The 16,005-nt window shown below is 42.3% G+C and overlaps 1 protein-coding gene across 8 annotated transcripts in view; it reads left to right on the top strand.

The window, feature by feature from the left end:
- The window catches only part of si:ch211-285f17.1 (sickle tail protein), a 500,571-nt gene that overhangs the window by 135,505 nt on the left and 349,061 nt on the right, over positions 1 to 16,005 (top strand). Inside the window, exon 1 of one of the 8 annotated variants that reach the window (XM_052017061.1) lies at positions 11,193 to 11,314. The exons of 6 other annotated variants lie outside the window; for them this stretch is intronic. Coding sequence is in view for 1 of the 2 variants with exons in the window: in XM_052017059.1 (XP_051873019.1) it covers positions 14,956 to 15,004 (49 nt within the window). In the remaining variant the exon portion in view is untranslated. Of the gene's footprint in view, positions 1 to 11,192; positions 11,315 to 14,857; positions 15,005 to 16,005 lie in introns of those variants that run through there. One more of the 8 variants, XM_052017059.1, reaches the window with a different exon arrangement.

Genomic DNA, 16,005 nt, shown 5'->3' with positions numbered 1-16,005 from the left:
GTAAACTAAATTACCTCCTTGTTTGGCAAAATATGAGCAAGATATGATGGGGATGTGAGAGAGCAATTTGCAGGGTTACAGGGAAATAAGGAGCAGGAATGGGACTGATGGGATTGCTCTGCTGGGAGCTGGCATGGACCTAATGGGCTGATTAGCCTCCTATGTTATTGTAAACAAATACTGCTTATGGTTATTGGTCTCCTTACCTAAGGAACGATGTGCTTAAGATGAGATTCAGTAGACAGATTCCAGGGATGAAGGGATTGTCTTATGAGGAAAGATCGAGTAGTTTTGACCAGTGCTGTCTGGAATTCAGAAGAATGACAGGTAACCTGATTGAAGTTTGTCAGATCCTGGTGGGGCCTGAAAGGATAGAAACTGAGAGGAGGAAATCTGGAACTTTGGAGCAGTGTCTCAGGATAAATCTCACCCATTGAACATTGAGATGAGGAATTTTGCATCCCTCTGTGAGAGCAATCTTTCAAATTCCCTATCCAAGAGAGGTGTGAATGCTGAATATTTAAGAATATTCAAAACTGAGAAATTTTTGGACTAAAGGGGAATTGATTATTATGTGGATCAATCAAAAGATTGGAGTTGTGGCTAATGGTCAAATCAGCCTTATTGAATGACAGAGCAGGCTTACATCGACTCCTGTTTGGAGTTATACAGTGCATTCTTGTTTGCTGAGTGCCTCTCTTTAACTAGGGAGCAGATATCAAATGTTAGGGTCTGAGCCCACTACATTTGGGATCACCCAACTTGTTAGGGCGGCACCATGGTGATCCAACTTGTGCAACTGTTTCACAGCTCCAGTGACCTGGATTCGATCCTGAATGTGCTCTGTACGGAGTTTGCATGTTCTCCCTGTGCGTTCGTGGGTTTCGCCCAGGCACTGACTTCCTTCCACCTCCCAAAGTCGTACCAATTGTTAGGTTAACGCGTACGGAATGCTGGAGGAATTCGGCAGGTCAGGCAGCATCTATGGAGGGAAATAAACCGTCAATGTTTCGGGTTGAGACCCTTCGTCAGAACTGGAAAGGAAGAGGGCAGAAGCCAGAATAAAAGGGGGTGGGGGGGGGAGCACAAGTTGGCAGGTGATAGGTGAGTCCTGATGAGAGGGGGAAAGTAGGTGGTGGGGTAAAAGGGAATGATGTGAGAAGCTGAGAGGTGAAAGGCGGAAGAGGCAAAAGGGCTAGAGAAGAAGGAATCCAATAGGTGAGGACAGGAGACCATGGAATTAAGGAAAGGAGGTGGGGAGCCAGAGGGAGGTGATGGGCAAGTTGTGAGGGTGGGAGAGGGGAAAGAGAAGGGGTGAGAGGGCCACAGGAATGAGGGAAAACAAAGGGGGGGGGGGAACAGAGAGGAAGGCTTACCAGATGTTGGAGAAATCTATCTTGATGCTATCAAGTTGGAGACCACCAAGATGGAATATGAGGTGTTGCTCCTCCAACCTGCATCTGGCTTCAAAGTGGCAGGAGATGAGGCCGTGGATAGACATGTCAGTATGGGAATGGGTGCGTGGCCGCCAGGAGATCCTAACTGTTGTGGTGGGGGGAGTGAAGGTGCTCGATGAAGCGGTCACCCAATCTTCACCTCGGGAGGCTTCCGCATCCAACACATCATTCTCTGCAACTTCCGCCATCTTCGACGGGATCCCACCACCAGGCACGTCTTCCCCTCGCCCCGGCTTTCCACAGGGCACACGGACCGCTCTCTTCGCGACTCCCTTGTCCACTCGTCCCTCCCCACCGATCACCCTCTTGGCACTTATCCCTGCAACCATGCAAAGTGATACACCTGCCCCTACACCTCCTCCCTCACCACCATTCAGGGTCCTAGACAGTCGTTCTAGGTGAGGCAGCGCTTCACCTGTGAATCTGAGGGTGTCATTTATTGCATCTGGTGCTCCTGGTGCAGCCTCCTCTACATTTATTGCTGTGTTTTGACCATTCCACTGACTGGAAAGAGCTTTTTCCAAACTCAGTTATGATATCATGTGATGAATACTGGGAAGGAGGTATGGGGATTTTGACAAATCCACGCCCATGGATTACAACATTTGACTTGGCTTTGCTGAGAGTAGTTTGAGGACATGTCATGTAACTGCATGGGGAACAAAAGTGTCTCCTTTAGTTCCTGGGAGTGAACGTCACCAACAGCCTGTCCTGGACAAATCACATAGATGCCACGGCCAAGAAAGCTCACCAGTGCCTCTACTTCCTCAGGAGGCTAAAGAAATTTGGTTTGTCCCCTTTGACTCTCACCAACTTTTACCGATGCACCATAGAAAGCATGCTATCTGGATGTATCACGGCTTGGTACGGCAACTGCTCTGCCCAGGACCCCAAGAAACTGCAGAGAGTTGTGGACACAGCCCAGTGCATCACGGAAACCAGCCTCCCCTCCTTTGACTCTGTCTTTACCTCTCGCTGTCTTGGTGTAGCAGCCAGCATAATCAAAGACCCCACCCACCTGGGACATTCTCCCTTCTCTCCTCTTCCATCAGGTAGAAGATACAGGAGCCTGAGGGCACGTACCGCCAGACTTAAGGACAGCTTCTACCCCACTGTGATAAGACTATTGACATACGATGAGATGGGCTATGACCTCACAATCTACCTTGTTGTAACCTTGCACCTTATTGCACTGCAATTTCTCTGCAGCTGTGACACTTTGTACTGTTACTGTTTTTACCTGTACTACATCAATGCACTCTGTACTGACTCAGTGTAACTGCACTGTGTAATGTATCGACCTGTACGAACGGTATGCAAGACAAGTTTACCTCTCAATGTAGCAGCCAGCATAATCAAAGGCCCCACCCACCCGGGACATTCTCTCTTCTCTCGTCTTCCATCGGGTAGAAGATACAGGTGCCTGAGGGCACGTACCACCAGACTTAAGGACAGCTTCTACCCCACTGTGATAAGACTATTGAACAGTTCCCTTATACAATGAGATGGACTATGACCTCACGATCTACCTTGTTGTGATCTTTCACCTTATTGCACTGCACTTTCTCTGTAGCTGTGACACTTTACTGTTATGGTTTTTACCTGTCCTACTTCAATGGACTCTGTACTAACTCAATGTAACTGCACTGTGTAATGAATTGACCTGTGTCATCGGTTTGTAAGACAAGCTTTTCACTGTATCTCGCTACAAGTGACAATACTCAACCAATACCAATACCGTAATAATTGTCACCTCACAGCTTGGAATTTAATTCCATTTAAGCACAGCATCTGACTTAGTTACAGGACTGTAGGAGTGCAACTGTTGTTGAGATATTAGCCCCAGGGCCTATCCTCCTTCCTGACAGGATGTAGAAGATCCCCATGCCACGGTTCAAATTGGAAGAGATTAGCCAGGTCCATATTTGTTCCTGAACTGTCCTTACTAAAACAGGACTGTTTTCAATGAAACATACTAAGACGTTGTTCCTGGCACCTTAAATGTTTTCTTTCCATACATTATAACAATATGTAAGCTTCAAAAGTGAAGGACTTTGGGATTTCCTGAGTTTCTTTAAATGCGTGATCCATCTTTTTTAAGCAATGGCAATAATAGTTCATTATGGCTTCAAAACGAGCTGCTTCATTTCACTTTGAGTACCATGTTTTGTAACTCTGTTCATCAGCCTTTAAAGGCATTCCCTGAAATTTGCTTGTGGGCGAATGCTTGTGGTTTTCCTTCCCTCAAGGATGCTCAGTTGATGATTACACTCACCAAACCAGAGAAGTCTCAAATGGATCTAAGTTAGCAGTTCTCATGAGCTTTAGTGGAAGACTGATTGTATTCTGTGATCCAACCTGTTTTTAAAAAACAGAACGATAGCAGTTCACCAGCTTGAATTTGTATGTGGATCTTTAGAATTATTCAGTGTGAAATTTTGACCGTACTTGCACTTCTGCTTCTCCAGTACAAATTTCAAGGTTGTAATATGTGATTTCAATGGTAGATTCTAGGCTTTTAAGCTTACTTTATGCAGTCAAATCACAGGAGCTCCCAAAGTTGTCCACTTTCTAAATATGATGATGTCAGAGACATCATAATGTGATATTTGTATTGCTCCATACCAGAACCATACTTGTTTATACTTGCATTGCTTTATGGGTACATCAACATGCTTTTCTGCACCAATAGCATTTTTTTTGCTGAGTATTTGATACCTTTTTGGAAATGGGACTGTAGCAATGTGGCAGCATTGCACCAAACCTCCAAGTGCTAATGCTTTCCTGCAGGTCATAACATGCTGATAAGTTTGAAAAACTTTGGATTACTGAATATCTAAGTAGCTTAATCCAGACAATACACAATGTGCTTGCTTATGAAGGACTTGAATTAATTCTGCTTTTTTAAATAACTTCCACAAGGTTCTTTGTGTCACAATATTATCCCCAATCGTTCACATTATTAAGGACTGAGAAGGCTTTGTTGGAAGTTTAAGTGCAGATTAGTTGCAGAACCTCCCTGATACTTTGTGCATGTTGATGCACGGGTGCGCTTACAACTGTGTGGTTGTTCCTTCAGAAAATGATGAATGCTGTAACAGAGGCAGAATCTCTGAATAACATGGAATAATACCAATTTATTGGCTCTTGTCAGAGGTGAGGAGTGGGATCCTGGGAGAGGATCATGGTAACAATGAAGTGAGGAGTTATCAATTTGTCAAGAAGTTTACGTCACAGTGGACAATGAAGTGCTCAAGGATGATGGAAAACTGGGAGTCTGCCAGGAGAAGACTCTCTGGACTATTGAACAAGATGAAGAGCAGTTATGACAACGCCAAGTAGTTGCATTTACTTAGATAACATTGCCAGAGTGAAAGGTATCAAGTGATTATTGCACAATATTTGACCTGGCAGCAGTAAACTGGTTGCCACCTTTGTGGTGACCTGGTTAACTGCTGATGTACAAAGTTCAGTGTTTGAGAAGGAACAATGGTTGCATTTCCCAGATCAGGCAATGAAGTCTTGCAGCAGCTTGCAGTTAATGTTGCTCCCATGCACTTGTTTGCCTTTCTGTTTCAAGGAAATAATGTCTCAAGACTGGATAGTTTGCTGCAGAAGAAGTGAGGGCAAGTTGCAGAATTGTGCATGGTATCTACTACATTCATGTGATGGATGGAGTGAACATTTAAGCTGGTGGCACTGGTTTGCTCATTCAGATGGATTGCTTTGTCTAGATATTGTCATAGCTTCACTCATCCAAACAAGAGAAAAGCAAACCATTTCCTTTCCAACTGTTCAGGTGATGAGCTATGTTGCAAAAACCAGCCCGAACATAGGTTGCAGTTCGACTTCATTATAGCAGATGCAATGAAGTTCTGACTAAATGGGTGACCTCCAGGATATGGGATGGGCGATCAGTCATGGTTATTTTGTTTGGGATTCGGGCTTCATGTGTAGTAGTAGAGTTTTGGGTGAGCTCAGGTTTATGGAATTTGGAAATAAGATGTTGGCCAGAGGAGAATTGGAATGATAGGGACTCACCCCTAACATTGGCATAGCTGAGGAATTTCACACCAGATAAACCAACGTGAAACTTATGGAAGTGGAATAGTAGTCAGTTTTTTAAGCAGACCCATGTTTTGGAAGGTCAACTCTGGGTCAGATAGGATACCCAGGTTGTGAAAGGTGTGGTTCAGCGGAAGACAGCTGCCCAGAGAAAGGGATGGAATCAGGATTTAGGGCAAATGGTCATAGAGCAAAGGGAGTTGTGTAAAAACCTTTAAATGTTTGTCAGCAAAATCACTTGTCGCAATGCAATTCAGACCGCTGGAGATATGGTCCACATCTTCCACTGTGCCACAAAGATGTGTCATGAAGCGTTAACAACCATCAACTAGGATTACCCAGTGATACAGATCAATGGAATTCATTGTTTTAAATGGTTTAGAGTGGATTATAGTGACGGGAGCTCTGGGAATGTTTGCCTCATCTGGTGTGACAGCTGTGTTAATTTAACATTATCTGCATTTTTTAGCTGATAAAAATCTATATGGGTCCTTTCAAAGTTCCTGTATAAAAATGTGATGCTGTACCTCTCCAGTTGCAACAGATGCCTACTCCTCCCAACTTGTGTTTACTGGAAAGACATGGTATGGTCTCTGGTTTCCCATTTCCCAGAACATCTGAAAGAAGCAGTAAGTTTCTTTTTTTGAGTGGAGTTGAAGAGTCATGGACGAGAAAGGGATGGAATTTAGTAAGTGTAAATATTACATGATGATGAAATTACTGAAGGCGAATAAGTACCGAAGCACAAACCTTAATTTTTGTTGACATCTTTGCTTTAAGCTTTCCAGGATCAGCAACAGTACTTGCAGATGCAGTGAGAGAGTCTGAATTAGGGATCTGATTGGGCGTTACTGTTTATTTCAGAGTTACACAATTGTAAATGGACTTTCCCTGGAATGAAATACACAAATGATCACTTCGGGATTGTTTTGCATCATTCAGGAAATTTTATTGTGCTTTTCCTGGCATGAGTTGCACTTGCATAGTTGACACAATTACTGCAACAGACAGGCATAGATCAATTCTTGTGCAATGCACCTTTCGGATAATTAATCAGTTTTGTCCCAAGGGAGCCTGTTCATTTTTTCTAGGACAGCCAGAGGTCAATGATGTCGCACTGGATTGGAACCCCGATTACTTATCTCTTATCCTTCAGGATACTCCCCATTTCCTGATAAGGATCTGATGGTAATCATGATTTTAATCATACTGTTCAGTTAAAACAAAACATGCATCCAGGTGTACTTGCCATAAGACGTAGGAGCAGAATTAGACCATTCGGCCCATTGAGTCTGCTCCACCATTCGATCATGGCTGATTTATTTTTCCCTCTCAACTCCATTGTCCTGCCTTCTCCCTGTAACCTTTGACGCCCTTACTAATCAAGAATCTATCAACCTCTGCTTTAAATATACCCAATGACTTGGCCTCCACAGCCAGCTGTGGCAAAGAATTCCACAAATTCACCACCCTATGGCTAAAGAAATTCCTCCTCATCTCTGTTCTAAAGGGACGTCCTTCTGTCCTGAGGCTGTGCCCTCTGGTCCTAGACTCTCCCACCACTGGAAACATCCTCTCCACATCCACACTATCCAGGCTTTCAATATTCGGCAGGTTTCAATGAGATCCACCCTCATCCTTCTCAACTCCAGCAAGTACATCAAAGGCTCCTCATACGTTAACCCTTTCATTCTGATCATTCTTGTAAACCTCCTCTGGACCCTCTCCAATGCCAACACATCCTTCTTTAGATATGGGCCCAAAACTGCTCACAATACTCCAAATGTGGTCTGACCAATGCCTTATAAAGCCTCCGCATTTCATCCTTGCTTTTATGTTCTAGTCCTCTCAAAATGAAAAAATTGCATTTGCCTTCCTTACTACCAACTTAACCTGCAAGTTAACCTTTAGGGAATCTTGCACTAGGACTCCCATGTCCCTTTGCACCTCCGATTTGTGAATTCACTCTACGTTTAGAAAATAGTCTATGCCTTTATTCCTTCTACCAAAGTGCAGGACCAAACATTTCCCTACGATGTGTTCCATCTGCCACATCTCTGCCCTTTCTCCCAATCTGTCCAAGTCCTTCTGCAGACTCCCTGCTTCCTCAACACTACCACATATCTTTGTATCATCTGCAAACTTGGCAACAAAGCCATCAATTCTGTCATCCAGATCATTAACATATAAAGTGAAAAGTGGCGGGCTCAACACTGACCCCTGCAGAACACCACTAGTCACCAGTAGCCAACCAGAAAAAGCCCCCTTTATTCTCACTCTTTGCCTTCTGCCAGTCAGCCAACCTTCTATCCATGCTAGTACCTTTCTAATGCCATGGGCTCCTATCTTGTGTAGCAGCCTCTTGTGCAGCATCTTGTCAAAGGCCTTCTGAAAATCCAAGGAAACAACATCTACTGACTCTCCTTTGTCTATCCTGCATCTCACTTCCTCAAAGAATTCCAACAGATTTGTCAGGCAAGATATCTTCTTAAGGAAACCATGTGGACTTTGGCCTATTTTATCATGTGCTTCCAACTACCCCGAAACCTCATCCTTAATAATGGACTCCAACATCTTACCGAAGTCAGGCTAACTGGCCTATAATTTCTTGTCTTTTGCCTCCTTCCTTCCTTAAAAAGTGGAGTGACATTTGCGATTTTACCAGTTCTCCGGAACCGTTCCTGACTCTAGTGATTCTTGAAAGATCACTACTAATGCCTCCACAATCTCTTCAGCTACCTCTTTCACAGCCCTGGAGTGATTTCATCTGGTTCAGGTGACTTATCAACCTTAAGACCTTTCAGCTTCCCAAGAACTTTCTCCTTAGTAATAGTGACTACACTCACTTCTACCCCCTGACTCTCTCAAATTTCTGGCATGTTGCTGGTGCCTTCCACATTTCTTTGTTCCCCATTACCACCTCGCCAGCGTCATTTTCCAGTGGTCCGATGTCCACTCTTGCCTCTTTTACTCTTTACATATCTCAAAAAGCTCTTGGTATCCTCTTTAATATTATTGGCTAGCTTAACGTCATATATCATTTTTACTTCCCTTAGTTACCTTCTGTTGTATTAAAAGCTTCCCAATCCTCTAGCTTCCCACAAATTTTGCAATATTGTATGCCCTCTCTTTTGCTTTTATGCTGTCTTATGACTTCCCTTGTCAGCCATGGTTGACTCATCCTCCTTTTAGAATGCTGCTTCTTCTTTGGGATGAACTGATCCTGTGAAACTCCTGCCATTGCTGCTCTACTGTCATCTCTATTAGGGTCCCCTTCCAATCAACTTTGGCCAGCTCCTCTTTCATGCTTCTGTAGTTACCTTTACTCAACTGTAATACCAATACATCCGATTTTAGCTTCTCCCTCTCAAACTGCAGGGTGAATTTTATCATATTGTGATCACTGCCTCCTTAGGGTTCCTTTACCTTAAGTTCCCTAATCAAATCTGGTTCATTGCACAACACCAAATCCATAATTGCCTTTTCCCTAGTGGGCTCGACCACAAGCTGTTCTAAAAAGCCATCTTGTGGGCATTCTACAAATTCTTTCTCTTGGGATCCAGTACCAATCTGATTTTCCCAGTCTACCTGCATATTGAAATCCCCCATGACCACCGTAACATTGCCCTTTTTACTTTGCCTTTTCTATCTCCTGTTGTAATTTGTACCCCACATCCTGGCTATTATTTGGAGGCCTGTATATAATTCCTATCAGGATCTTTTTACTCTTGCAGTTTCTTAACTCTGTCCACAAGGATTCTACATCTTCTGATCCTATGTCACTTCCTGCTAACAATTTGATTTCATTTTTTACCAACCGAGTCACTCCACCTCCTCTGCCCACCTGCCTGTCTTTTCGATAGGATGTGTATCCTTGGATGTTTAGCTCCCAGCTGTGATCTTCTTTCAACCGCAACTTTGTGATGCCCACAAATTCATACCTTCCAATTTCTGACTGCCCATTGATGCTTCGGACCATTCCTCCTCTAGTTTAATCTGCTGTTCTGAGTGAGAGGCAAGGACCTCCAGTCAAATCTGGACACCTGAATACGCAGCCAATGATGCCATTAATCTCTGACATTTTAAAAAATGTGGCTGGAGTCAAAAAGCCTCTGTAGCCATGGCTTGCCCAGCAAGCAAAGACAAATGAGAAGGAAAGCTAGAGCTAGAAGAGATGCAGGCATTAATTCAGGAGAAACAAGAATGTTGCTTTGTGTCCATAAGGAAAGTGTAAGCTTTGCTTGCTGAGGCTATCCCTAATCCTGATGAGTGTGAGGGGATGCATTTTGGGAAGGACAGATGCAGTAAATGGTAGGGCACTAAGGAATGTCTATGAACAGAGAGACCAAGGAGTTCAAGTCCATAGTTCCCTGAAAGTGGAACCACGGGTCAACAGGGTGGTGAAGAAAGCCTATGGCATGCTTACCTTCCTAGGTCAGGGCATAGAATATAAAAAGTTGGGATGTTATGTTGCAACTTCAGAAAACACTTCTTAGACTGCACTTGGAGTATTGTCTGCAGTTCTGGTCACTCCACTACAGGAAGGATGCGATTGCACTGGAGAGAGTGCAGAGGAGATTCAGCAGGATGTTGCCTTGATCAGAGGACTACAGTCATGGGGAGAGATTTGTATAGGCTGCACTTGTTTTCCCTGGAGCAAAAGGTGAGGGGTGACCTGATCAAAGTATATAAGATTATGAGAGGCATAGATAGGGTGGATAGTTAAATCTTTTACCCATGGTGTGATATCAAAAACAAGAGGGCTTAGGATTAAGGTGAGAGAAAGGAGTTTTGAAGGGGATCTGAAGGGTACGGTTTTTTTTACACTGAGTTGTTGATGTCTGGAACACGCTGTCAGAGGAGGTGGTGAAATCAGATATAATCACTATGTTTAGGAGGCATTTAGATGTGCTTAAATAGGCAAGGTATAGAAGGATGCAGGCCTAATGTAGACAAATGGGATTAGTGTAGATGGGCAAAAAGGTCGGCGTGGACCTGTTTCTGCGCTCTATGACCTGTATTGTAATACAAGAAACTCCCAAGTACCTTAGTCTACGATTTACATGAATGCTAACGATTGTTTTTTTTTTGTCCCAGCAGAAAACTGCATCCTGTCTAAAATTATACTTCCAGCCTTGCTATTTGCTTGGACTGAATCCCATGGTTCACAGTTTCTGTACTCGGGGCTCATTCTGTACTCAAATCTCATTTACCAATGATACTTTCACACATCCTCTTGACAACCGGCTCTAGAGAATCCTTCTCATTTCTACTTTCTCAATTTTTAAAAGCCCTCTCAAAATCTTATCCCTGGTCAAGTTTTTGGTAATTTCTAATGTGCTCACAAAGGCTCATTTCTGTTCTTCTGTCAAGTGCCTTTGGAAATGTTTCTTCTCTGAAGACATTACAAGAATGCTTGTGTTTATTATTAATGCCATAGAAATAAGCTAGAAAGTTGTTTCATTCTATTTATGTGTGGAAATGCAGGTAGGCAGCTCCCATCTTGGTTATTGAAGAATGTATGTCTGATGCATGGGGAATTGATGGGCAGGTGTGAGAGAACAGGTTGCAAGGCTACAGGGAAGGGAGAGGGGATGGGATTGCTCTGTGGGGAACCAGTATAAACCTACTGGATTGAATGTTTTCCTCATGTGCCATAGGTAATTGTAACTTAGAAGCAGCTTATTTTATGTGTTTTGGGGTTACGTTGCCGAAGTGAGAAATATTAGCCCTTCAAGGGAAACAGCAATCCTAGAGGTTTTAATTGGAAAAATTCATTTATTATTGCTGAAGTAAGTACTTAATTTAAATAATATTTGAATTTATGGACATTCTCAATATTTCCTGAATAGCTTCTTAGATGGTCATCACTCAACTAATTATTAAACTCTGCAGATATAAATGTAAATGGCACTGTATTCTTCATGAATAATTACAGCCTAGCTCAAGTAGAACTACCTTATACTTATTAAAGCAATAATTAAAGGATAGAAGTCATTGGTTTAAGTTTGGATCTGAAAAGGCCATAAATTAAAAAAAACACAGACTTGCTGAGGTTTTGAAATATTAAATTAGATTTTTGATTGTGTAATTTTTATGAGTGAAATCTGTTGGCCTTTTTTGGAGATTGTTCCCAGTTATATGTTGACTAAGCTTCCTTCATGGTAGAAGCTAATAGTAACTTTGATCAGATCTCTTGGAATAACAAGCTTACTTGTTCTTAGTGCTGCCCACCCATTCTCAAATCCCAGAAGTCTAATTTTCTTGTATTATGGCAAGTGGGGTATCAGAAGTAACGGGTAACCTTCACTATACCTTTTGTTTTGAATTGTGCATCCTTGCTTGCTTTGCTATGGTTTGGTCAGGCAACTAGGTATGTTCTGGGAAAGCACTAAATAATAGTAAACTAATTGTGCTGTTTATGACACTTTTTTAGGGTAAAACTGTGCACAGAGTATACAGTATAATGGAACCATATTTATTTGCACTGGATACATCAAAAGCAACAGAGAGCAGTATTAGAATTCCTTGGGCTTGATTGTGGACTGGTGGTGAAGTATCTGTTCCTCAATGTGGTCATAAGATTTGGATTTTGGCACATTTTTGTCAAATTCACTTGCTGCTTCAGTTCTGCTGAGTTTGCTAGGGTGCTGTGTGAAAATTCATTACATTGATGAAGAAGGAGAGGGGAGGGGAAAGTAAAGAGGAAGGGAAACCTCAAATGATTGGCTTTGTTTAAGTTCTCCTCATGAATATCACATAACCTGCAAAGAATCCAAAATCTATCGAGTTGGTTTCCACTCCTTGATGTATTTCCACACCTTGATGGGAAGCAACCCTTCAAACAGAGGTGACCATTTCAAAAGCGCTGTTTCAGTGGATTATTGGATAAATATGCCTTGCATTGTGGTGCTGAATGATGGATACCATATCGCATTGCTTGGCTGGGTCACGCTAATTGAGCTGCTGATACTGGTCAGGTTAATAGATACTGCACAATAGTTAAGTTCAGTGCCCTGCAGTTAAGGAGAGAGTCGTTCATCAGATCTGTGACCTTTATGGGAAATTACCTTTATACCTGGTGAGGTGTAATGTGTTGCTCTGTCCCTTGTGGTTGAATGATGAAGCTCGCTCTCTGAGCTCTGACCACAGCTTGCAGATACTGACTGTTTGGATTTATCCCTAGGGTTTTTATCATATGATATACATTGTTCAACAGATCTTTCCTCAGCTTTTATAATTTTGAATTGTAAAAATGCGAAGGAAAGTGGTAAGGGGGAGAAACCCACACAAGCTTCTATTATGTTTCTATGATTTTTCCACCAAATTACTCCCAGAAATATCTAGAAAACTATTTGCAATTCCTGACAACTCCCAGGTAGTTCTAGGGCACTGGTGGTCCTGTTCCCTCAAATGAACCATCATGTTCAGGAGTGGAAGGGACTGCAAAGGAAGACATCGAAAAATGTTGTCATTTGAGATTTGAGCTTCCTTTTCTCCCTCCTGAACTTTGTTGTCCATTTACTTTTCTACTTTCCTTTTGAACATCTTCCAGCCCTATATGGCAGCTTTTCTCATAAGGGGTGGGTTATCTGACCCCCAGACTTTACTTTCTGTTTGAGTCAACAGGTGCACCGGTCACCAAGCCTTGAACCTCCAGACAACTCTGTGCACCCTTCAAACTGGTCCCTCGCCATGTTGCTGAGCAACAGTGGAGCTTGGAATCTGGCAGCCTTTTGGTCAGCAGAAAGTCCATGCTACCACCAACCCTGATACCAGCAAGGCTGTTGAATGGTGGGTTGTTTCTTCACCTGTCTGAGACTCTGGGTAGGTCTGATATCTATGTGGAGCATAGGCAGGGGGAAGTGAATCAGAATTTGTCAAGAAACATGGATGTACACATGAATTATAGCAAAAATATGCAGATGGATAGAATGGGGTCAAATATTGAACAGAAGGAATTGTGCAGCAAAACGCACTTGGATTCAAATGACCATTCATACAATTAAAGTGCAATGAGACATCAGCACACTTCTGCTCACCGAACTTGCAATGCACCAGGTGGTTTAGTGTAATTTACCATTGCATAGATAACCAATCACCACAAGTTTATGACACAGGAGGATGTCATTTGGCCCTTGGATCTGGATTACTATTCATTCTTTTATATTGAAATCAAGTTCCTTCTCACTCCTTAAAAATCTAACAGAAATAAGCCTAGCCTATGCAATCTTTCCCCATAAGGGATACCAACCATTCCATGTATTAGTCCGGCAAGCATTAATGTTAGTTGCCAATCTTGTGTGTTTTTTTTTGCTTCTTGGAACACAAACCTTTTTATAGGATTGGAAATATGATAGCCTGGTGATGAATCATTCTAAAATTACATGTAGTCTCAGTGATGACATGGGCAATGCACTCACAATTTAACTGCTATATAATATAATTACAAGCATCACAGAACTGGAATATAACAGCTGCTGAGTGTGTAAAGTGTCATTTATTTATTCATCTACAAAGTGACCTGTTGATTCCTCCAGTTGATGTATTATTAGACTCCTGTGTGGATTATACACCATAAACTAAAATGCAATTTTATAAACTGGTTTACACTAGTCAACCTTGTGATATGAAAGATATAACTTGAAAATTGCATCATAAGTGCACACAAGAACCAGCCACTGAAATGCATCAGTGAGGCCAGTGTAGCATGGGATTTAATAATGAGATAGACTGGCAAATTCCCAAAGTTGATTGGCGATGGCTCGTGGAAGGGTGACCAGACTGGTGGTATCTACAGAGAGAAAACCTGGCAAACAGCGGGTTGGGAGATATGGCCTTCTGTCTTATATTCCATTATCCTTCACTGTACTTTAAACAAGGTTTAATTTTATCCTTTTAGCTTACTGATGACTGTGGTGATACACAGTTAGTGAGCAAAGTTAGGAAATGAGGGTTGATCTAAAAAATACAGCAGATAAAACTGAGCAACAAAGTAGCTGTCAGGACATTTCACATACTGGAACCCATTGCCAACATACAATCTTTTTTGCTTGTTATATTTAAAATACATAGTGTCAGTGATTTTCCAAATATAGAATATTTAATTAGGCCAAGTCATGCTGCTGGTGACTGGTAGTTCCAAGGAGAAAACAATAGTGTTCAGCCATTCAAACTTGCATCCCAGATAAAAAGCAGACTGCCGGAGGAACTCAGCAGGTCAAGCAGCATCTCTGGAGGCAAAGGGATTGTTGATGTTTCGTGTTGAGACCCTTCGTGTACACATCCACTGTGAGCTGGGGCTAACTGGCAGATTGGATTGAGGAGATGGAGTCTGAATTTATCACTACAGTCAAACTTGCCAAACTCCACAGTCTTTCTGGGATTTGCCACTGGGAAATCACCTCATGGATTCTGCAACAAGTTGGATCTGATGCAGGATCTGAGACCCATTGATTTTGAAATGAATTCCCGACCTGCAGGTCAAGAGGCAAAAAGAGAAGTTTATGATTTTTTAAATTTAATCATTTAGCTTTAGTTTAATGTTAATTATCTGTGTTCTTATCTATTTCTTAGTTAACATTTTCATACTTTATTTTGTAATTATTCAATTTTAATTTTTTAAAATGTTATTGATTGTCAGAAGTTTTTGAGAACTTAAAACTCCATGACAGTTTTGAAAGAAGGCAAAGCTCCATCTCCAGCTTTGCCTGCTGTTGGGAGCATTCTGAGGATAGGTCTTCCACATGACACTGCCCACGGCCCAGTCATCCTTCCCTCATACTTTGTCACCTGGCTCAAGGCAGTGCAGAGACGTCAAGATTGCCCCTCGAACATTCAGCACAGCTCTGTCCAGGCAAGCAGTGTTCATAGCCAGCAATTCTAGGTGGCAGGCTGGTATTGGTTTATTATTTTCACTTGTACCGAGGTACAGTGAAAAGCTTGTCTTACAAACCGATCGTACAGGTCAATTCATTACACAGTGCAGTTATATTGAGTTAGTACAAAGTGTATTGATGTAGTACAGGTAAAACCAGTAACAGTACAGAGTAAAGTGTCACAGCTACAGAGAAAGTGCAGTGCAATAAGGTGCAAGGTCACAACAAGGTATAGCATGAGGTCAGAGTCCATCTCATTATATAAGGGAACCGTTCAATAGTCTTATCACAGTGGGGTAGAAGCTGTCCTTAAGTCTTGTGGTATGTGCCCTCAGGCACCTGTATCTTCTACCCGATGGAAGAGGAGAGAAGAGAGAATGTCCAGCAAGTTCTGACCTGTTGGTGATGTTGATTAGTTTGAACTTCTTGATGCTGATTCTGGGGAGGAAAGTCTATGCTGTACTGGATTGACTTATCTTCCTACTAGATTACTAGGTCTGTTTGGAAATTAACCCTATCTGGACTGGTGATAGTTAACACTGCTTAGAGTATTCTCCTGATCCTTGGTGCATTAGTTATGATAAAAATGTTGATGTGGCTGTTGG

The sequence above is a fragment of the Pristis pectinata genome, chromosome 5, assembly GCF_009764475.1.
Source record: "Pristis pectinata isolate sPriPec2 chromosome 5, sPriPec2.1.pri, whole genome shotgun sequence".
Taxonomy (NCBI): domain Eukaryota; kingdom Metazoa; phylum Chordata; class Chondrichthyes; order Rhinopristiformes; family Pristidae; genus Pristis; species Pristis pectinata.
Note: the sequence above shows the minus strand (reverse complement) of the source record. Positions and strands in the feature narration are given on the sequence as shown.